Source organism: Mesoplodon bidens, assembly GCF_964165515.1.
Source record: "Mesoplodon bidens genome assembly, chromosome: 10".
NCBI classification, from domain to species: Eukaryota; Metazoa; Chordata; class Mammalia; order Artiodactyla; family Ziphiidae; genus Mesoplodon; species Mesoplodon bidens.
Window position 1 is genome coordinate 7,685,427 of NC_138172.1, and position 21,627 is coordinate 7,707,053.

Sequence of the window (21,627 nt, forward strand, 5' to 3'; positions counted from 1 at the left end):
CAAACAACCCAATCGAAAAATGAGCAGAAGACCTAAATAGACATTTCTCCAAAGAAGAAATATAAATGGCCAATAGGCACATGAAAAGAGGTTCAACATCATTATTAGTGAAATACAAATCAAAATTACAATGAGGCACCACCTCACACTGGTCAGAATGGCTATCATTAAAACGCTACAAATAACAAATGCTGGAGAGGGTGTGGAGGAAAGGGAACCCTCCTACACTGTTGGTGGGAATGTAAGTTGGTGCAGCCACTATGGAGAACAGAATGGAGGTTCTTCAGAAAACTAAAAATAGAGCTACCATATAATCCAGCAATCCCACTCCTGAGCATGTATCCAGACAAAACTCTAATCCAAAAAGATACAGGCACCCCTATGTTCACTGCAGCACTATTCACAATAGCCAAGACATGGAAATAACCTAAATGTCCTTCTACAGATGACTGGATAAAGAAAATGGGGTACCTATATACAATGGACTACTACTCAGCCACAAAAAAGAATGAAATAATGTCATTTGCAGCAACATGGGTACAACTAGAGATTATCATACTAAGTGAACCAAGTCAGACAGAGAAAGACAAATAACCATATGGTATCACTTACGTGTGGAATCTAAAATATGACACAAGGAACACCCTGGTGGTCCAGTGGTTAGGATTTGGCACTTTCACTGCCATGGCTCAGGTTCGATCCTTGGTAGGGGAACTAAGATCCCGCAAGCTGTGCAGCATGGCCAAAAAATAAATAAATAAATAAGATAAAATATGACACGAAATGAACCTATCTACGAAGCAGAAACAGACTCACAGACACAGAGGACAGATTTGTGGTTGCCAACAGGGAGGGGGTTGGGGGAGGGATGGGGTGGAGGCTGGGGTTAGCAGATGTAAGCTATTACATATGGAATGGATAAACTCAAGGTCCTACTGTATAGCACAGAGAATTAAATTTAGTATCCTATGATAAACCGTAATGGAAAAGATAAAAAAAGAATGTGTATATATACATATATATACGTATATGTATATACAGTTTATATATACGGTTTATATATATATAAACCATAACAGAAAAGAATATAAAAAAAGAATGTGTATATATACATATACATATATATATGTATAGGCGAATCACTTTGCTGTACAGCCGAAATTAACACAACATTGTAAATCAACTATACTTCAATTTAAAAAAAGAATGTTTTGGGCTTCCCTGGTGGCGCAGTGGTTGAGAGTCCGCCTGCCGATGCAGGGGACGTGGGTTCGTGCCCCGATCTGGGAAGATCCCACATGCTGCGGAGCGGCTAGGCCCGTGAGCCATGGCCGCTGAGCCTGCGCGTCCGGAGCCTGTGCTCCGCAACGGGAGAGGCCACAACAGTGAGAGGCCCGCGTACCGCAAAAAAAAAAAAAAAAAAAAAAAATGTTTTTATGTTTGTAAAGAAACCTGTCCATATTTTCCTTGTGATTTCTTCCATTTCTCTCTAATCTTAAAATACCATTCACTCATCTAATGGCTAATTTTCTGTTGGATTTAAGAATTGATGGAGGGACTTCCCTGTTGGTCCAGTGGCTAAGACTCCTAGCTCCCAATGAAGGGGGCCCAGGTCTGATCCTTAGTCAGGGAACTAGATCCCACATGCTGTAACTAAGAGCTTGCATGCCACAACTAAAGATCCTGCACACTGCAACTAAAGATCCCACATGCCTCAACCAAGACCTGGTGCAGCCAAATAAATAAATAAATAAATAAATAATAAAAGAATTGATGGAGATGTCTGAGTTGTTTTGTCATTTTTTAATAACAAAAGAGAGAAGAGGATTATTTCCTTTACTTTTTTTTTTTTTCGTATATTTGACCTTCCTTGACTTTTTGCTTCAGTACCTTGAAATATGCTCACTGGAAGTGGGGGCTATAGGAGGAAGTGTGTATATGTATACACATCAAAAAAAGTCTGGAAGAATATGTACCAAAACATATTAATGCTGTTTTTTTTCTGACTGATGGGAGCACGGCTGGGATGGATTTATTAGTTGTGCCTGCCCAGCACTGCTATTTCCTTTGGGCAAGATAGCCATCTTCATTCCCTGTGACTTTGGTGTGGCTGCCCATGACAGCACACTTACCCTGTATAGTACCTTATTCCTCTGGCAACAGTTCTGGGGGTAAAGGCATAGGCATGTCACTCCAGCAGAGCCCATCGGAGTCTCTCCCTGAGGCTGATACATGAAACTGGGTGTAGCTCCTCTTTTGCTGGGTTCAGGTGGAAAGTTGGGGCTGCCTCACACCATGCTTCCTGCCAGGTAGAGGAGATCAGTCTGCAGAGGAAAGGAAGCTGAAGTGTAAAGAAAAATCGAGACAAGGAGAGATGAGAAAAAGCAAATCCTCCCAAGTATTGTGTCTCCAATTCCAGTCTCACACCCTGATCCATGGTGTTCCTCTTTCAATCTTGCCTCAGCTATTGTGAGCCATAGGTTCCTCTTTGGTGAAGCTGGCTTAGATTGGGATTCTATTACTTGACAAGTGAAAGAATCTAACCAATGGCAAGGAGATTTAGGGGAGGGAAATTGCCCCTTAGCTCCCTATCCTCAGGCAAATCAGGTCCGTTCTCTGAGCCTCAGTTTACAGTAAAAGTAAATTTTAGCTGTCAATTTTTTTTTTTTTTTTTTTTTTGTGTCTTCTCCCGTTGCGGAGCATAGGCTCCGGACGCGCAAGCTCAGCGGTAATGGCTCACGGGCCCAGCTGCTCCACAGTATGTGGGATCTTTCCTGACTGGGGCACGAACCCGTGTCCCCTGCAGCAGCAGGCAGACTCTTAACCACTGCGCCACCAGGGAAGCCCTAGCTGTCAAATTTTTAATTCCAATGGTATTCAAGGCATTTCACATACATCAGTCTCATAGAATTCTCAGGAGAATTCTGAGTCAGTCATCGATATTCGCATATTCCCAATGAAGAAACTGAGACTCAGAAAGGCAGAGTGTGCCTCAGATAAGTTAGTCTCAAAAGCCTTTTTAGGGGGATTTCCCTGGTGGTGCAGTGGTTAAGAATCCGCCTGTCAATGCAGGGGACATGGGTTTGAGCCCTGGGCCGGGAAGATCCCACATGCCACGGAGCAACTAAGTCTGTGCGCCACAACTAGTGAGCCTGTGCTCTGGAGCCCACGAGCCACAACTGCTGAGCCCACGTGCCACAACTACTGAAGCCTGCCCACCTACTCTCGCCATAACTATAGAAAGCCAGCGGGCAGCAAGGAAGACCCAACGCAGCCAAAAATAAATAAATAAAATAAATTTATTTTTTAAAAAAATCCTTTCTAGGAACATTAGCCATCTTCCTTTCTCACTGTAAAATGGGCAGACACAGTCCTGAAGATAAGAGAGGGAAAAGCCAGTTGAAGTTGAGTTGGGGGTAAGCATTGTCCCTTCCCAATCTTCCTGGAAAATGCAGGAATTCAAGAGTTGGGGCCAGCACTGGGTGATGATGGAGGTGGAGTTGGGGTCCTCGGCAACGAGCCTCCTCTGGCTGGCTTCAGTCCATCCAGCCCCACCCCTACTTCCTGGGAGTTGCTGCCCCCCTCCCGCCCCCGGGCCACCTTCCCAAAGAAGGCCTTGCGTAAGAGGACGTCAGTCAGGTCCCTTGGCCCCCTGCCTAGCTCCCCGGAGCACTTTCGGGCTTTCCCTCCCCAACCTGGCCCCGAGCCATCGGCCACTGGCGCCTGCCCCGTCACGTGGTCCTCTTTGGCCGGCTTCCCCCAGGACCCTGATTTAACGCTCCCTCCTCCCCCGTCCCTCCCCGCCCCAGGCTCTCTGGGCGCCCTCCTGTTCTGCCCGGCAGCTCTGCCTCAGAGGGGGACCTCGGACTTTAGTTTTCCCGCCTGTCAAATGCGGCCCCCACCCTACGGTTGCCTCAGTTCTCTTCACTGCCTCCTACTCTTGCTTTGTCCTTTCCCTACGGCCCCATCCCTCCACACCCATCAGTCTCCTAAGCCCTTCCCAGGGCCTAATTCCCCGGGGCGGAGGTGAGGGGAGAGGGAGGGGAGGAAGGACAGAGTCCAACCTCAAGGGAGCTCAAGGAACTGGTCTGAAAGAAACTCCAAGAGACAGGGTGAAAATGGCCAGCTTCCGGCATCAGACAGACTTGGGTTCGAATTCGACTCTGCTTCTGACCAACTGCTGATTCTGAACCCTTCATCTCTCTGTGCCTCATTTGCTCCTTCTGTGAAACGGGGACCCTGCCGGGAGACGAAGGATGGAAAGACTACAAGGGAGGCTCCAACCTGAACTGAGGGGTTCCCCCGCCCCCAGCGCCCCTTCCCTAGCCCCGGAGCGGATCCTCACCTCCCAGTCCCTAGTCCCTCCGCCGCAGGCTCCTCCTCCTCTGACGTCAGAGCCGCGGCCGGGCGGAGGGAGCCAGCTGAGCCCGAATCGAGCCCCAGCGCGAGAGCGGGCGGGCGGGCCAAGCGCGCTGCAGCGGCGGACGGCGGACGGAGGTCGGCACCTGCCAACTCGGGCCTCCCAGCCAGCCCCGCGGCTGGGCAGCCGGAGGTACAGCCCGGGAACCGCCCCGCCCGCGACCCTGGGCACTGGAGGGCGGCGGGACCCTTCAGCCGCTGGATACCACCCCCTAAAGATGGGAGGAGGTGCCTGGGCGTACTGGACTCTACAGGGGCAGGGCTGGGCCTTTCTCCCCCACCTATGCCCCAGGCCCAGCAGGTGCCTTTACTGAGTGGGTAAAAGAGGAAGGAGGAGACTGGGCATTAGGAGGTAAAGACGTGTGGGGGCCGTGTTGGGGTATGCGAATGTCATAGCACAGGCAAGTGGATCTGATATGAAGGTGCAGCATGTTGGTGTGTAAGGGTATCCATATGGGTGGGGATGTCTGGGAATCAGTGTTTGGGCTGCACATTGTGTATCTAGGTGTTGTGTGTGCATCTAGGTGTTGTGTGTGCTGGAATCTGGCTCAAAGGGTAGTAAGTCAGAGTTGGGGGGTATACAGTTGTGTACTGAGGATGTTTGGAGTTAGATGTTTTGAGGATTTGGAGTTTAAGAGCTTCTAGGGTGTATAGGAGCTGGAGGGTGAAGGGTGTGAATGAATCTGGGATGTCTGGTATACAGGTGAGGGGTGTGTGTCTGTCCTGTCTGCATGTCATCTCGTCCAGGTGTATGTGGATGTGTGTTTTGGGGTGTGAGAGGGATCTGTGGGAGGGATGTCTGGGTGTGAGGAGGTGTCTGAGGAAGTGTGTTTGGACATGTGTGCTGATGTCTGGGTGTACATGTATGATGAGATGTCAGAGTATCATCTGGAGATGGAGTGTGCTGGATCTGGGGGCAGGTGTTTGGGTTCAGGGGTGTGGGTGGGTCTTGGTGTGGTGTATCTGGGTGTAGGCACATGTGTGGAACTGTGAGGTTTGTACTTGCCAGGCCTCCAGGTGGGTTTTAAAATTCTGCCTCTAGAGCTTACCATCAAGTCTCCTTTCCTAGAAGTTTCTGCCCCTGGGATAGGTGGCCAGACCCCCCCTGGGAACAAAGTCCCACCCAAAGAGTGGGATCGCACACCAGGGGCTCTAGTCAGGGCACCTTCCCCTCATTTTCCCACAGAAGAAACAGAGAAGAAAAGTGCTCTCCCTGAGGTCACACAGTACACTGGTCTCTCTTTTGGCCTCACTTTCTGTGGGCCTGGGATGGGATTGAGAGGCTGTGTTCTCTAGATGGATCCTAGTCTGGCTGAAGCCCCCACCAAGGCCTTTACCTTCAGCAAGCTTAGCTGGGGCCCCAGCTAGGGTCATTGGGCAAATCTGGGTACAGACCCTATCCATCGCCAACCTCAGTCTCCCAATTCTCCATCTGATAAATGGAGAGAGAATGCTCACCCTCTACTGCTGGTTGAGACAGACGTCTCAACAGAGAAAAGTACAGGCTGGATCAGGGTGAGATCAAGCCGGGAGGGGACAGGTTGGGTGGGACCATTTCTCAGGCTGCTGGGACCCGGATGGGGAGTCAGGAGTGAGAGGGGGGTAACAGGAGGTTCGGGGAGCTCCAGCTGTGGCTGCTGTTGCTGTGGTAACAGTGCAGAAGGAGCTATTTAAGAACATGGCTGAGATATTGCTGGAAGCCCAGGCTGCCGGAAACCTGATTTCCGACTGGCAGGGAGAAGGAGGAGGGAGAGGAGACACCCCAGCAATTCCCAGGGTGGGGCTGGGACATCGCTGGTTCTGGGGACGGGGGATCCTCCGGGGCTGTGCATTTCTACAAGCTGCTCTGGGGTCTTGTCTGCTGTCCTCCCAGAGGTCAGTGTCCCCCTGAGTGTTTGGATTTAGAGAGGGAGAAACTGGGAGGTGAGCTGAATAAACGAATGAATGAGTGACTTTGTTGAATAAAGAATTTTGCTGCCACCCTGAAGGATTTTCCTCTAGGCCTAAGGATATGATGCATGGATGTTGCTGAATGAACAAATGACCTGTGAATGAGTGAAAGTTGAATGATTTTGTCAAATGAATGAATCAAGGAATGAATAAATGCAGGCTGAATGGGGCCCCCAGTAAGTTCCCACGAAGAAGGCTGGGCCCTGCTGAGTCTTTTCCTTCCATTCCCTTCCCCAGGAGCCCTGGCTGTGGCCAGGGGGCAGTGGGCCATGCCGGGGGCAGTGGAAGGCCCCAGCTGGAAGCAGGCGGAGGACATTGGGGACATTTACGACTTCCGTGATGTTCTGGGAACGTGAGTCTCAGGGCAGGAGAGAAGGGGGAGCTGTCCCTGAGCTGGGGGGTGGGGCTGGGAAGGTCCTCACCCCTGGGCCTGACTGTCTGGGGAGGCTGAGTCCAGGGTGGTGCTTCCTCTAGCCAGTTGATCACTGCTTCCTGTTTCCTACTGCCCAGGCCCCATGGTGGCCTTGTATGGCCCGACTGGCCTGGGCTTCTCACTTCTGGCTGACAGTGGGTGGAACAGAGGCTGCTTTTGCCACAGCTCTGGGTTCCCGTGACGAAAAGAAAGTAAGAGGAATGAAGGAGGCAGTTTTTCAAACTTGCTGCCAAGAACTGGGGGTTCTGGCCTAGGTTTTAGAACTGAAGCTGGGCGTGGCTCTGTTCTCAGTGGTGGGAATCCAGAAATAACTCAAACCTGATCTCCCAAGTCGATCCCAAACATGTGAGGGAGACAGACCTACAGAAAATGACAACAGGGTGTGTGCTGTGCTCTAGCTAAATTCGGGAATGAGGACTTTGTTGAGCCCAGAGAGAGCAGTGGCTTCTGTGTGGAGAACTTTCTGGAGAAGGGAGTATTAGAGCTGGGGACTAAAGGATGGGTAGGGATGGGTAGGAGTGTACTTGTCACAGAGGGAGAAGGCATTCCAGGCAGAAGGAATAGCATCAGCAAAGGTTCAGAGGTATGTTATGTGTGGAAGGAGAGGGAGTCTAGTGGAGCTTCTAATCAGAGGCTGGGGGAAGAGTGGAAGAAGAGGCTGAGAAGAGAGAGGAACAGGTCATGTAAGACCTGAAAGCCAAGCTATGGAGGCTGGACTTGATCCCATGAGCCATAAGAAGACATTTAAGACTTTGTGGCAGATTTGCAATTCAGGATGGTCACTCTGGCCACAGCATAGAAGGTAAATTGGAGAGGGACAAGACTGGAAACCAGCAATGAGGCTATCACAGTCACTAGTTATTCTGATGATTGAGCTTTCACGAGAGATGCTTTTCTTTGACTTATGACTTCTTATTATCCCAGGGAAAGCAAACCGTCCTAGAAAGAATGCTCTAGTAAACCCTCCTTAATCAGTGAACTTTAGTGAAAATGAATGTGTTCCTTTCTAAGAGCCTGTTAGAAAGCATTGCTTCTCAAACTTCAGTGAGCATACACATCACCTGACAGTCTTGTTAAAATGCAGATTCTAGGGCTTTCCTGGTGGCGCAGTAGTTAAGAATCCGCCTGCCAATGCAGGGGACACAGGTTCGAGCCCTGGTCCGGGAAGATCCCACATGCTGCGGAGCAACTAAGCCTGTGCACCACAACTACTGAGCCTACACTCTAGAGCCCGTGAGCCACAACTACTGAAGCCTGCGTGCCTAGAGCTCGTGCTCAATAAGAGAAGCCACCACAATGAGAAGCCTGCGCACTGCAACAAAGGGTAGCCCCCGCTCGCTGCAACTAGAGAAAGCCCGCGTGCAGCAACAAAGATCCAACACAGCCAAAAATAAAATAATAAAAATTAAAAATGCAGATTCTGATTTAGTAGGTCTAGGGTGGGGCCTGAGATTCCACACTTCTGAAAAGTTCCCAGGTGATGCTGATGGTTCTTCATGGTTCTAAAGGGTGTTAAATAAGCCATGACTCAAATTGGCTTTTGCAGAAGAAGGAGTGAATCAGTCATGCACATAAAAAGCCTAGGGTTCCCTGGTGGCACAGTGGTTGAGAGTCCACCCGCCAATGCAGGGGACATGGGTTCGTGCCCCGGTCTGGGAAGATCCCACATGCCGCGGAGCAGCTGGGCCCATGAGCCATGGCCGCTGAGCCTGCGCGTCCGGAGCCTGTGCTCCACAATGAGAGAGGCCACAACAGTGAGAGGCCCGCGTATCACACACACAAAAAAAGCCTAGGGAGTAAACTTCAGGCATGGGATGCAGGGGCTCACATGATGTTATCAGGAAATTGTCTTTGACAGTTTCTCAGCTCTGATTTCCTTTGTGTTGGCTTCATTCTCAAGCAGGCTCTCCCCAAGTGGTGGCAAAGATGACCACCATTAGCTCCAAGCTTACATCTTACCAGCTTAGCAGGAAAGAGCACCTCATCCTCAAAGTGCCAGTAACCTGGCTTATATCACAGGACCCAATTACTGTGGCCAGGGGATAGACTACTCTGATTGGCCAGGCTGGGTCACCTCTGGCACTAGGGAGGTGAATGAGTGATGGAGGGAGGCTCATCCCATCTCCTTGGTCTGGGGATGGTCACGTAACCCATAGGGGGATGGAGGAGAGGCTGGAGGGAAGCTGAGTTCCCCACCTCGTGAATCCCCTCTCTCTGCAGAGGGGCCTTCTCGGAGGTAATCCTGGCAGAAGATAAGAGGACTCAGAAGCTGGTGGCCATCAAATGTATCGCCAAGAAGGCTCTGGAGGGCAAGGAGGGTAGCATGCAGAATGAGATTGCTGTCCTCCACAAGTACGTGAGCCACATCCTGTCCCTGCCCTGGCTTGACCCTGCCTTGACCCCTCCCATTCGCTTCCTATCTCTGCTTTGGGCAAATCATCTAACCTCTCTGAGCCTCAAATTGTTCATTTGTAACACAGGGTAATAATCTCCACTTGGTAGGGATTTGGTGAGCACTAGAGGTCCTTTATTTCAAGTGCCTGGCACAACAGCTAACATGACAGATGTGACTGAGATGCCATTGCTTCTTTACAGTGGTTTAATGTCCAATCAGATCTAAAGGTCAATCCTTGAACACGTCTCGAACCCATGTATCTCAACTGACGTTATCTCTAGACCTACCACAAGTTCCTGTCACATATTAAACCACCCAGCAAGTTGAAAAATGCCCATCTGCGGATGCCCTGACTCAACAACCAAATGGTCTCTGAACTGTTCATGCTGATGGAAAACCTGCTGTTCTCACTGGAAAGCTCATATAGAATCTTCACTTCCAGCCTCCCCCCTGAGCTTTCCAACCACCATGGGCAGGGACGAAATAATCATTTCCACTATTGGGTCAGGAAGACTGAGGCCCGGAGAGGACAAAGGACTTGCTCAAGGTCACACAGCAAGTTTGTGGCAGAGCCAAATCTTCCCTCAATTACCATCATTGGTTCCTTTCTGGAGCGTTTACCGTGTGCCAGGCATTGTGCCGATTCTTCCCTGCATTTCCTCACATGATCCTCACTCCAGCACGTGGAGGGAAGTACTATCACTGGCTTCATATAATAGATGAAGAAACTGAGGCCCGGAGAGGTTACCCCCAATTCAGTGAATATGAGTGAGCACCCACTCTGCACCAGGTGTGGAGCAACAGTGGTGAGCAAGACAAAGCTGCTGGTCTCGTGGAGATGACATTCTGGTGGGGGAGGCTGACAACTTTATAAACCCAGACAAGTGTTAAAATCATATACTGATCAGCACTGTGAGGTGAGAAGACTTGCCCGCGAACAGCACGTGGCAGAGGAGGGTGAGGACCCAGGTCTGTCTGATGCCGGAGCCCAGTGTTAACCCCTGTGGCTCTCCTGCCTTCCATGACACTATGATACATCATGGTAAATCAGCTTTTCCCTTTGAGACCCAGATCTTAGGCTCGTCCTGCCCAGGTTTGCAGGCGGTGGTTCTTCACGATGAGGCTGGGGAGGTGGCTGAACTGTCCTCAGCTCTGAACCACCTCCTTTCTCCTTTCAGGATCAAGCACCCCAACATTGTAGCCCTGGATGACATCTATGAAAGTGGGGGACACCTCTATCTCATCATGCAGCTGTGAGTGGCCCTGCCTCTGCCACTTCCTCACAGCTCTCCCTGCTGCGCCCTCCCTGGCCTCTCTGCCTCCCGTTCTCTTGTCCAGACTGCCCTGTCCCTGGCTACAGGGTGTCAGGTGGGGAGCTGTTTGACCGAATTGTGGAAAAAGGCTTCTACACAGAGCGGGACGCCAGCCGCCTCATCTTCCAGGTGCTGGATGCCGTCAAGTACCTGCACGACCTGGGCATCGTACACCGAGACCTCAAGGTGGGTGTGAGGGTGTGTGGGGAGCTGGGGCACCAGGGGTGGGGCCTCTGCAAACTCCTCACTGAGACCCTGGGTACCTCTCACCCCCTTGCTGAGCCTTGCCTTCCCATCTGCAGAATTGACCTGGTAAGCCCTAAACTGCTTCCTCCCCATTCCATCTCCGACACACAAATGGACACAAAGGTGAACTGTGCTGTGATTTTATCCCAGTCGCATCTTATGTCTTTTTCTGATAATAAAAGTCCCACTTGCTCTTTGTAGAAAACTTGAATGGGACAGCAAAACACAAAGAAGAAAGCCAGAAGCCCCTGAAAGCCTGCTCCTCAGAGAGACAATGATGGGGTTCACGCTTTGTAGTACATTTCATTCTGCTCTAGGAGAAGAGTGCTGGGGTGAAACAGATCTGGGTCTGAATTCTCTCCCTGCCACTCCCCTCCCTAACTGTAGATTCTCAGGCAAGTCACTTTGCCTCTCAAGGCATCAGTTTCCCCCCCGTAAAGTGGGATTATTCAGAGTGGGCTAGCAGGGATGTGGTAAGGATAAATTGAAATCAAGCACAGCACAGGATCTGGTGCACGGGAGCTCCTCAGAAATTCTTTAGGGCGTCACAGTATACACCCGAGGTTTATAGGAAATTCCCTTCCATATCCCCGAGGCCCTTGTCCTTTTGGAACTTCGAACTTAATTGAGTTTCTTGTGCCTCCAACCAAGATGGCAGTTGTGACGCCACAGTGGCTTTTGGGGGGCTCGCTGGGGTGCTTGGGGAGGCAGAAGGTCCTGCTGGCCTCTGGCCATCTCCCACTCCTCTTCCCCCACCTCCCATCTTCCAAGCCAGAGAATCTGCTGTACTACAGCATGGATGAAGACTCCAAGATCATGATCTCCGACTTTGGCCTCTCTAAGATGGAAGACCCCGGCAGCGTGCTCTCCACAGCCTGCGGGACCCCAGGATACGTGGGTGCGGAGGGCCGTGGGCTGGGACTGTGGGCGGGGGAGGAACCCAAAGCTGCCGGGCAGATTTGTCACCACCATGTCCCCTTCCCTCCACAGCCCCTGAAGTGCTGGCCCAGAAGCCCTACAGCAAGGCAGTGGATTGCTGGTCCATTGGGGTCATCGCCTATATCCTGTGAGTGGGGGCTTGGCCGTTGGGGATGTGGCTTCAGAGTTCTCCTCTCTCCTACTTTGCTCTCTTCCTCCTCTCTGCCATTTCTTCTTTCCTGCCGTCCATATTTATATCTACTAATTAATGACTAATATTACCTCACTCAACAGATACTATGTTTCTGGCACTGTGCCAAGCACTGAGGCTTTAGCAGAGAATAAGACAGACAAGGTGCCTGCCCTCAGGGAGCAGACATGCTAGTAAGGGAGACAGAAAATAAATAAGTAAGTAAATCTATAAAATAATGGCAGGTGGTAACAAATATTAAGAAGAAAAATCAAGCAGGGGAGGGAGATGGGGATGGATGCTATTTTAGATAGGAGGTCAGGGAGCCTCTCTGAGGAGGTGGCATGAGTGGCATCCTGACTGAAGTGAGGGAGCCAGACATTCGAGTTGTGGGGGGAGAATGGTTTAGGCAGAGGGCACAGCAAGTGCAAAGGCCCTGAGGAAGGACATATGGCGGCATGTTAAGGAACAGAAAGCCAGGGTAGCTGGACAGGAGTGAGCAAGGCAGAGAGGGGTAAATTTCCCCTTTTTGTAAAAGGGGGAACTCCTTCCCATGGGTCCTGCCTGATCCCTGAGACTGCCCCAAAGCTCCATCCCGGAGCCAGTGGGTACAATGAAAATGGAAATGAGAATGAGTTTCTCCTTGCCCAGGCTCTGTGGTTATCCCCCCTTCTATGACGAGAATGATGCCAAACTCTTTGAACAGATTTTGAAGGCTGAGTACGAGTTTGACTCTCCTTATTGGGACGACATCTCTGACTCCGGTATTTGGGGCTTTGCTTTCTTCCCCTGGGTCCTACCTCCGGTGCCTTCCTCATCTGCTTTGGGGGTCTCCTCTCTGCCTTCCTTCCACCAGACTCCCCAGCCCCAGACTAAGAGCTGTCTTCGAGACCAGACACCCACCCTGGGTGCTTCTCTTTGCCTGGCTCCTGGCCTGAGAAACTGTAGGCTTTCATTCATTCGGTCTTCAAACATAGTATTTTAGAAAATACCTCCCCCCACTGACTTCCTAATGCCTAAGACACCACCATTCATGTTTTTATCTGTCCTCCTGTGCCTCCAATTAGGAGGCAAAGCTGTGAAGCCATTATCAATCATGTACACATCAGTGTGAATACACTGAGCACAATCTTCTCTAGGAACAAGTCATTCTTAAGGGAGAAAGCTGGAGAGTTAGGGTGGGTCTGGGGGCTTCAAGAAAAGGGTGCAGGTGGGGTGGGGTGGTGAATGGACAGATCTGGCTTTGGTGCCAGCCAGACCTGAGGGGTGGGTTCTATCTTGGGGGTATTCTCAGGCACCACCATGCTGTCTTTGCTCTTATCTTGGGGATTCAGCCAAAGACTTCATCCGGCACTTGATGGAGAAGGATGCAGAGAAGAGGTTCACCTGTGAACAGGCCTTGCAGCACCCCTGGTGAGAGCTCCCACAAGCTGCGGGCTGGGGTGGGATCTGGGGCCCCCAGGCCTGCCTCTACCTTCACTGACAGCCCTCCACACACATCCGCTCTAGGATTGCAGGAGATACGGCTCTAGATAAGAATATTCACCAGTCAGTAAGCGAGCAGATCAAGAAGAACTTTGCCAAGAGCAAGTGGAAGGTGAGCCCACGTTTAGTCCTGGGTCCCTGCCTCCCCAGGACTCCTCCCCAGCCCCATCCAGCCCTCAGCTCACACAGCAGCTCGCACCTCGTGGGGCACAATGTAAATGCTCAGGGGTGCTTACTGAAGAACCTCATTCATTCATTCAGTGCTCTGTGACACCTACTCTATTCCAGTGATGGTCCCTGACCTCCAAGTCTAGCGGGAGAACAGTGTATACTTCTTAAGGAGACATCGAACCCAAGCTACGAGGTCCTGGAAGAGGCATAAACCTGTCAGACATGATAGCCGAGTAGGAATTAGCTGGACACAGCAGAATAATGTCTGAGGCAGACGGAACCAGGGTGCAAAGGGCCAGGAGACGTGAGAGTGCAGCCATTCAGGGCAGTGCAAGCGCTAAGCCTGGCTGGACTGGAGGAGCTGTGGGGCAGGAGCCCAGGCTGCAAATCCAGGTAGGGGCCAGGCTGCTCAGGGGCTTGAGTGCCACAGTGGAGCAATGACTTGATCCTGAGGATGCTGAGGAGCCCCAGAAGGATTTTCAGCTGGAACTTGTCCATTAGAAAGGGCTCTCAAGATACAGAAAGGCATAGTGGAGGCTGGGAGACCCTTCAGGGGGCCGTGGCAGAGACACAATCAGGAGACAGTGAGGGCTTGGACCAGAGCAGTGGCAATGTGAACAGAGAACACTGGTTGGTCCAGCAGTCGTTTGGGAGGCAGAACTGACAAGAAGTGATGGTAGAATGGATATTGGGGGAGAGAAGAGATGTCCAGGGCTGGCGCAAGATTTTGGTTGGGGACGAGGTGGATGGCGGTACCGTCACTAAGATGGAGATCCCAGGGGCAGAAACTTGTTTTAGGGGATGATTTTGGTTTGGGACATGGTAAATTTGAGGGACATCTCAGTGGATAGGTTGAATAGAGAATGATACACACACACCTGGGCAAGTTAGTTAACCTCTCTGTGCCTCAGCTTCCTCCTTTGACAATGGTGACAGTAATAGTGCCCACCTCAAAGACATTCGTGAAGATTATTGTTTACTATTATGTGACTATAAATTAATTATATATAAAAAGTTACGCACGTCTATCTATATATACATTTTATACATGTGCCTGTGTGTATTACTGTATGATATGACTGAATCTAATTTACTAAAGCCTTGTAGACGTTTCAGGAGTTTCAGGCGATCAACCAATATCGCCTGAATAAAACTAACAGAACTGCTGCGAGAATTCCACCGCCAGACCCTGCCCCGTGATGTCCCACTCTCTCCAAAGTCCCTTCTTCCGCCTCTCTCCACAGCAAGCCTTCAATGCCACGGCCGTGGTGCGGCACATGAGGAAGCTACAGCTGGGCACCACCCAGGAGGGGCAGGGACAGACGGCGAGCCATGGGGAGCTGCTGGCCCCAGCAGCTGGGGGTGAGGCCCTGGGCTCTGTGGAAGGGCAAGGGTGGTCCACAGAGAGGCACCCAGGCTAGGGCGCAGGGTCTCCTCCTGTGGCCAACTCTGCTTTCTCTCCCCGTGTAGGGCCGGTGGCCAGCTGCTGCTGTCGAGACTGCTGCGTGGAGCCGGGCCCGGAACTGTCTCCCACACTGGCCCCCCAGCTCTAGGGGCCTGGATCCCCCGTGTAGGAGGGGTTGGGGGCAGCCTGCTCCCCCTCCCTCCCTGAACTGGGGAATTACCCTGCTCCACCCACTCCGCACCCCTTTCCCTACAGCCCCTCCACTGCATTTTCCATACAAATGTTTCTATTTTATTGTTCCTTCTTAGAATAAAGGGAAGAGGTTGAAACCACAGGTAGCGCTGTCTCCCCAGACAACTCCCATCCCACACTGGAGCGCAAACTGCTTGATCTGAGGGTGCCTGGCCCCTGAGGTAGCTGCAGGGAGCCCCCTTTCCAACGTGAGACTGGATGGGGGTGAGAAGGGGGAACGGTGGGGAGGGGTGTTTGGGGAATCCCTCCGCCCAGCACCCCCACCTAGCCTTCTGGCCCTGGGCATCTCCTTCTGCGTTTTGCTGGTGGCTCCTGAGCTCGGTGGGGTTGGCGCAGGTCAGCACTGAACAGCACCTGGTGGGGGGGAGGAGTCTGAGTGGAGAGAGGGTACACTGGGGTCAAGACTGGGGGGGCAGTGTGGGGAGCCGGAAGGGTTCATGGGGGGCAGGGCTAGGACAAGGAGAGTCCACTGGAGTCAGGGCTGGGGTGGGTGGAGAGTCCTTTAGGGTCACCTGGGGCAGTGGTGGGGTAGAAGAAAGTGGGTCAGGGCTTGGGGAGAAGTCCTATGGGGTCTGGAATGGAGGAGGATGGGAAGCCTAGGTACACTCACTGCTTGGGCCCAGCCAGCATAAGGTCCCCACAGGCTCCGGAAAAAGCTTCCTAAACCAGAAGTGGTGAGGCGACATTGATTGGCCCTCCTGCTCCCTATACACAAGCGTGGGGTGCAGGGGGAGGTGTGGGAAGTTTCCACCACCTGAGCCCACTGCCAGCCCCGACATCCCACTCTCTCCTTACCCAGTTCCTTGTTGGCCTGGGGGCTCGGACCCTTGGCGGTGGTGGGGTGCCAGCTGTAGTCACATTGAGCGATCTGCCACACGTGGACATCCACGGGCACAGCCTGGGGCTTGTCTAGGGCCATCAAGCAGATGCAGTCGGCCACCTATGACAGACACAGAGTGAGCCACAGAGGAGGAATGGCAGGGGCCAGCCAGCAACCTGCTTTTAGCCCCAAAACCAGCTGCTTCCTTCCCCACTCTGAGTTTACTATGATTGTACATTCTATTAATAATTTAAAAAACAGCTGTGTGGACTTCCCTTGTGGCACAGTGGTTAAGAATCCGCCTGCCAATGCAGGGGACATGCGTTCAAGCCCTGGTCCAGGAAGATCCCACATGCCGCGGAGCAACTAAGCCCGTGCGCCACAGCTACTGAGCCTGCGCTCTAGAGCCCGCGAGCCACAACTACTGAGCCCATGCACCTACAGCCTGTGCTCCGCAACAAGAGAAGCCACTGCAATTGAGAAGCCCACGTATTGCAATGAAGAGTAGCCCCTGCTCACCGCAACTAGAGAAAGCCTGCGTGGACCCAATGCAGCCAAAAATAAATAAATTAATTAATTTAAAAAAGAAATAGCTCCTGGTATTAAGAAATTCTTTAAAAAAAAAATATAGGGCTTCCCTGGTGGCGCAGTGGTTGAGAGTCCGCCTGCTGATGTAGGAGGCACGGGTTCGTGCCCCGGTCCGGGAAGATCCCACATGCCGCGGAGTGGCTGGGCCCGTGAGCCATGGCCACTGAGCCTGCACATCTGGAGCCTGTGCTCTGCAGTGGGAGAGGCCACAACAGTGAGAGGCCCACGTACTGCAAAAAAAAAAAAAAAAAAAAAAAAAAAAAATATATATATATATATATATATATATATATATATATATAAGTAAAAATAAAAAAGAGCCGTGATGAGAGTGCTACTGGGTGAACATCTTATGTGTGTCAGGTTCTCTCTTTTTTTAATAAATTTATTTATTTATTTATTTTTGGCTGCATTGGGTCTTCGTTGCTTCGCGCGGGCTTTTCTCTAGTTGCGGTGAGTGGGGGCCCCTCCTCGTTGTGGTGCACAGGCTTATTGCTGTGGCTTCTCTTGTTGTGAACCATGGGCTCTAGGTGCACGGGCTTCAGTAGTTGTGGCACGCGGGCTCAGCAGTTGAGACTCGTGGGATCCAGAGCGTAAGCTCAGCAGCTGTGGCCCCAGGGCTTAGTTGCTCCGTAGCATGTAGGATCCTCCCGGACCAGGGCTCGAACCCGTGCCTCCTGTATTGGCAGGCGGATTCTAAACCACTGCGCCACCAGGGAAGCCCCTTGTCTTGTTTCGCAGACAAGAAAACTGAGGTTCTGAAAGGTGAAATGACTTGGCCAAAGTTACACAGCTAGGCAGACGCAGAACCAATATTTAATGTTAGGCTGGAGTTCAGAGCCCATTAAAGAGTTCTTTAAACAAAAGTTCATTTTTAAAGTACAGAGAAATATAAAAAAGAAAAGAATAAATGCCAAATTCCCAACCATCTTTCTGATAGCTAACACTGTTGATATTAAACAAGAAGTTCTATAAGTACATATAATTTTAAGAGAAGAACAAAATGAAAAGTGGAAACATCTTTTCATTTGTCTTCCCAAAGGTAACCACTATTAAGTTCCCTGTGATTCCTTCTGGAAATTTCTGCATATAGCAGTGTATATATGTACCTGAACAAATGGTTTTTCTAAAAATGCATTCAAAGAGCAATGTCTTTTATACACTTTCTGCATTCTGTATTTCTCTAATAAAACATCTGCTGGTATCCTTTCTCCTTCCCACTCTGCCTCCAGAAGAGAAGCCCGCATCCAAGCACCCAACTCTCAGGCCTGCCTTCTCTCCTCCTCCGCTAATCTGTGCATGGGTGGTGAGGGCAGCTCCTACCCCCCTGGGGCCTTACCTTGGTGCCTACCCCAGGCAGGGTGCAGAGGGCCTTATGGGCCTCCTCGTAGGGGGCCTTGCGCAGCTGCTGCAGCCAGGGAAGTCCACCCCGTTCTTCCAGGATGGCTTGGGCACTGGCACTCACATAGCGGGCACGATACCCCAGGCCCAACTTCCTGAGCTGAGCCTCCACCTGTGGCCCTGTGGGGTGGTGGGGAGGGGATCAGGGGTCAGGCATTATCATATCCTTCCTGTCATCAGGCTAGTGTGTGAGCCCTGCACCCCACAGGAATGCTTTCCCTAAGCACCCCTCTCCTAACTTGCCACCCTCTGGGAGACCCCAGGACACCTGCATGTACAAAGGAAAGGGTTAAGGCCTGGGTTCTGCCCCTCCACAAATGTTCTCTGAGCACTGACTATGTGCTGTGCACTGCAGCAGGGACTGAGAAGGACTTGCTGCCCTGGAGGAACTCCCCAGTTAAGTTCCTTAACCTTTCCAAAGGGTGTTCACATTCATGATCTAAAATAAAAGTCATAATAACAGCAACAGCTTCTATTTTCAAGTGCTGGGTATCATGCATGGGCAAAGTGCTTTAGGTACATTATCATGCTTACTTTTCTCAAGGACCCTGATGACAATATTATTGTTCTACCCACTTTATGGATGGAGAAAATGAAGGCTTAGAAGAGGTTAAGTAACTTGCTCAAGAAAGGACATGGTAGAGATGGGACCTTGCACTGAGGTCTGGGACACCAAGCCTGTGCTCTTAGCCCATTACACTACCTACCTCATGATTGCTTTATCCATCCCTCAAACCCTTCTGGATAGAGATTGTTATTCCCATTCCACAAACAAGTTAAGAGAAGCTTGGAGAGGTGAACGAATTTCTTGAGGTCTTATGACTACTAAGCTGGGAGCTAAGACCCAAGATTGGGTTTCTAAGCACCTAAAACATTGTTTTCTTCAGAGGGGGCTGTCTCCTTGCTATGCAGTCACCAAGCACTTTCTCTAGCTTGGTTCTCACATCTGCCAACTGATATACTTGCCTCTGTAAAATACTTGCCTCACAGGGCTGCCGTGAAGAACACATGTGTTTCTGGTTGCAGAATTGTTGGATTCATTGCAGAGATAACAAATTGAATTTTCTGTTTACGTCCCATAAACCAAAGACTGTGCTAGGTGCAGTATGTGTATTCCTTTACTCAACCCTCATGACAACTCTGATAGGTAGGTGCTATTCTTATCCCATTCAATGGATTAAAAAACTGAGGCACACAGAGGCTAAATAATGTGCTCAAGGTCATATACGTAGAAGTCACGTGCCAGAGCTGAGATTCTGACCCAGGCAGGCTGTCTGTAGAATGCGTGCTCTTAAGCCCAAATTACTGTACACTGTATACAGATGTCTTCTGATGAGCCACTGAACCCATGGGGCAAAAAGCCCAGACTAGTGAGGTGCTGACATTTCAGGGACAGATAAGGAAGATGAGGTGTAACCGGGGCTGATCAGACCAGGCAGGGTGGTTCTGGATGAGGGCAGTATTTAGAAAGGCAGGAAGCTCTGAGATGGGAGAAGGGCACCAGGGGAGAACTGAACAGACCCTGAAAGCTGCTGGAAGGCCCGGAGGCAAGGACCCACCTACTCACCAGCCAGGGCCTGCAAGCTGGGGAAACCATGGTAGGTGACATCATCAAGCTGGAGGAGCCGAGGTCCGAAGGTCTGGCAGAGCCGCTCCACCATGCCAGTGATGCGGGCAATGTTGTTGTTGGAGGAACAGATGAAGGAGAAGAGGCACTCGATGGGGTCCTGCTGCAGGAGTCGCACACCTGGGGACCAGAAAGGCAGGGGGACCAGGAATCACCTGTTATTGGGAGTGGTCTCTTCTCACCGTCAGATTCTAGGTACCAAGGCACCGGGGTATCCCAGGGGAATGAGGGACAGCACTGTTAGAGAAAGCAACACCAGAGCTCTCATTCCTCATAGCATCTTGTGAGGTCTGGGTTATCATCCCATTCCACAGATGAAGAAGCCACAATGTAAGCACTATGAGGGTGGGGATTTGTTTCTGTTTTGTTCACTGTGGTATCCCCAGTCGCACAGCTGATGCTCTGTAAACATGTACAGAATGAATGATGTCACCAGCCCCAGATCACACAGCCAGGATTTGGCTCAATATCCTTGTCACTCCACTATGGTGGTCAGCAGGACAATAATAACAGTAATAACAATTACTATGTGTCAGGCACTATTCTAAGTACTTTACATGTCTTAGTTTCTTTAATCCTCATAAAATCCTATGAGGTGGATATAATCCCCATTTTACAGATGGTGAAACCGAGTAACTTAACCAAATCACAAGCACCCCAACCCCTGCCTCAGGCTCTGTACTCACCTTGGAATTTCTGAGCCACCTCTTGAAAGCGGGGGTCCACAGAACTCCAGTGGTGATACAGCTGAGCAAGGCTGACATCCAGCTGGAAGTACTGTCGCACGGCCTTTAGCTCTTCCAGTGTGGGCCTGCCAACCCGGCCCTTATCCCCTCGGTACACAGTGCAGTAAAGATGCTCCTCAGTCTGGGTCAGTGTCCATACCTGGTCGGCCAGCACGCCACTCCAGTGCGCAGGGCTTTGCTCCCTCCACCTGACCCCCAGGCACAGGGCAGCCCTAGCACTCAGTTTCCCTTCCTGCACCCTTTGGGGCCCTCCCATCTTATAACTGCTCCATATACAAAACTGACTTTCAAATTGCAAAGTAAAAGTGCTTTCTTTTACATCAATTATATCACGTAATCCTCGCAACAACACTGCGCAGGCTTATTACCTCACCTCCACTTTATAAGGCAGGTAACAGGGTCACCACCCGTGCCTCAGTCTCCTGTTTTGTACTATGAAGTTTCTTCCATCACCCCCAATGCACCCCAGGATCTGCCGTGCCGAGGAGCCAGGAGCTAGGGTCACTCACCGGAATGACTGTCCAGAAGCCAGAACCAGGTCCAGGCGCAGCTCAGAGCGTGGACAGGGGATGGAGGCCCACAGGGCCGGGACGGAGGCTAGAGTGCGATGTCTCATGCTACGCTGCAGAAGGGAGCCGGCTACCATTTCCACGTCAGGCTCCGCCCCATGATGCCCCCGCCGACTCAAAGCAGCTCTATGCTCCGCAGAGACCCCGCCCCAAAGGTCACGCCCCTTTAGGCCTCGCCCACCAAATCCTAGCCTCTTAATTTGATTATTTAAGGCCCACCCAGTTTTATTTAATTTCTCCACTCCCCACAGGCCCCACTCCTTGCGGTCCGCCAACGCTCCGTCCGTCCCACTCTGTCCCGACACTCCCGTCCTTCCTCCTTACGTATCCTCCCCCGCCCTCCAGAGCCTCTGGGCGCGCACCACAGTCCCCACTGTCCCAAAGAGCTGCCGCGACTTTGAGAAGCGCGCGCAAGCGCTCTCTTCAGCTTTCTCCGGGGTCGACCTCTCTCACCGGAAGTACGGTTCAAGCCCGGCTAATTGGATCCAGAGGTAGCCAATCCACGGAGAGTTAATAGTCGCCAATGAGAATCGGGCGTGGCGGCGGGTGGGCGGGCCTTTCCGTGGCGCCGCCGTGGTTGGCGCGCGCTGGGCTAGCGGCCCGCCCAGGGCTTTCCCCTGTGGGCTCGGCTGCACTCGGCGCGCCAGGGTGTCCCATCCCCTCTCCCCAGGGTCCGGGCGCACTGTGCGACCTCAGGCC

At 51.5% G+C, this 21,627-nt stretch overlaps 2 protein-coding genes across 17 annotated transcripts; one reads left to right on the forward strand and one right to left on the reverse strand.

The window, feature by feature from the left end:
- Positions 1-999: 999 nt before the first annotated feature.
- OGG1 (8-oxoguanine DNA glycosylase) lies at positions 1,000-21,244 on the reverse strand. Of its 10 annotated transcripts, none has more exons than XM_081245066.1 (7): positions 20,869-21,244; positions 20,300-20,547; positions 19,554-19,733; positions 17,925-18,106; positions 15,973-16,117; positions 15,788-15,837; positions 15,325-15,531 (listed from the first exon to the last, which is right to left on the reverse strand). In XM_081245066.1, the coding sequence occupies exons 1-7, from the start codon at positions 21,003-21,005 to the stop codon at positions 15,442-15,444; spliced, it is 1,032 nt and encodes a 343-aa protein (XP_081101192.1). In that variant the 5' UTR covers positions 21,006-21,244; the 3' UTR covers positions 15,325-15,441. The 10 variants fall into 10 exon arrangements, 6 of the variants coding, with proteins under 6 accessions (XP_081101193.1, XP_081101192.1, XP_081101191.1 ...); XM_081245065.1 differs by having other exon boundaries at positions 15,325-15,549; XM_081245064.1 differs by having other exon boundaries at positions 15,788-15,882.
- On the forward strand, positions 4,254-15,259 carry CAMK1 (calcium/calmodulin dependent protein kinase I). 7 transcript variants are annotated; one of them, XM_081245051.1, is made up of 12 exons: positions 4,258-4,552; positions 6,607-6,721; positions 9,023-9,154; positions 10,376-10,450; positions 10,558-10,696; positions 11,408-11,654; positions 11,747-11,822; positions 12,516-12,628; positions 13,199-13,277; positions 13,374-13,461; positions 14,765-14,882; positions 14,991-15,259. In XM_081245051.1, the coding sequence occupies exons 2-12, from the start codon at positions 6,639-6,641 to the stop codon at positions 15,071-15,073; spliced, it is 1,233 nt and encodes a 410-aa protein (XP_081101177.1). In that variant the 5' UTR covers positions 4,258-4,552; positions 6,607-6,638; the 3' UTR covers positions 15,074-15,259. The 7 variants fall into 7 exon arrangements, 6 of the variants coding, with proteins under 6 accessions (XP_081101179.1, XP_081101181.1, XP_081101177.1 ...); XM_081245054.1 differs by having other exon boundaries at positions 4,261-4,552; positions 11,528-11,654; XM_081245052.1 differs by lacking the exon at positions 4,258-4,552 and adding an exon at positions 4,644-4,771.
- Positions 21,245-21,627: the final 383 nt, after the last annotated feature.

Bases quoted from the DNA above. Each gene is read 5' to 3' on its own strand.
- CAMK1 (XM_081245051.1), top strand. From the start codon at position 6,639: ATGCCGGGGGCAGTGGAAGGCCCCAGCTGGAAGCAGGCGGAGGACATT. The intron at 9,155-10,375 runs GTACGTGAGCCA...TTCTCCTTTCAG, and splicing joins GAGATTGCTGTCCTCCACAA to GATCAAGCACCCCAACATTG. The intron at 11,823-12,515 runs GTGAGTGGGGGC...CTCCTTGCCCAG, and splicing joins GGGGTCATCGCCTATATCCT to GCTCTGTGGTTATCCCCCCT.
- OGG1 (XM_081245062.1), bottom strand. From the start codon at position 21,005: ATGGTAGCCGGCTCCCTTCTGCAGCGTAGCATGAGACATCGCACTCTA. The intron at 20,548-20,868 runs GTGAGTGACCCT...CCTGGGGGTCAG, and splicing joins GCTTCTGGACAGTCATTCCG to GTGGAGGGAGCAAAGCCCTG. The intron at 18,107-19,553 runs GTGAGTAGGTGG...ACCACCCCACAG, and splicing joins CAGCTTGCAGGCCCTGGCTG to GGCCACAGGTGGAGGCTCAG.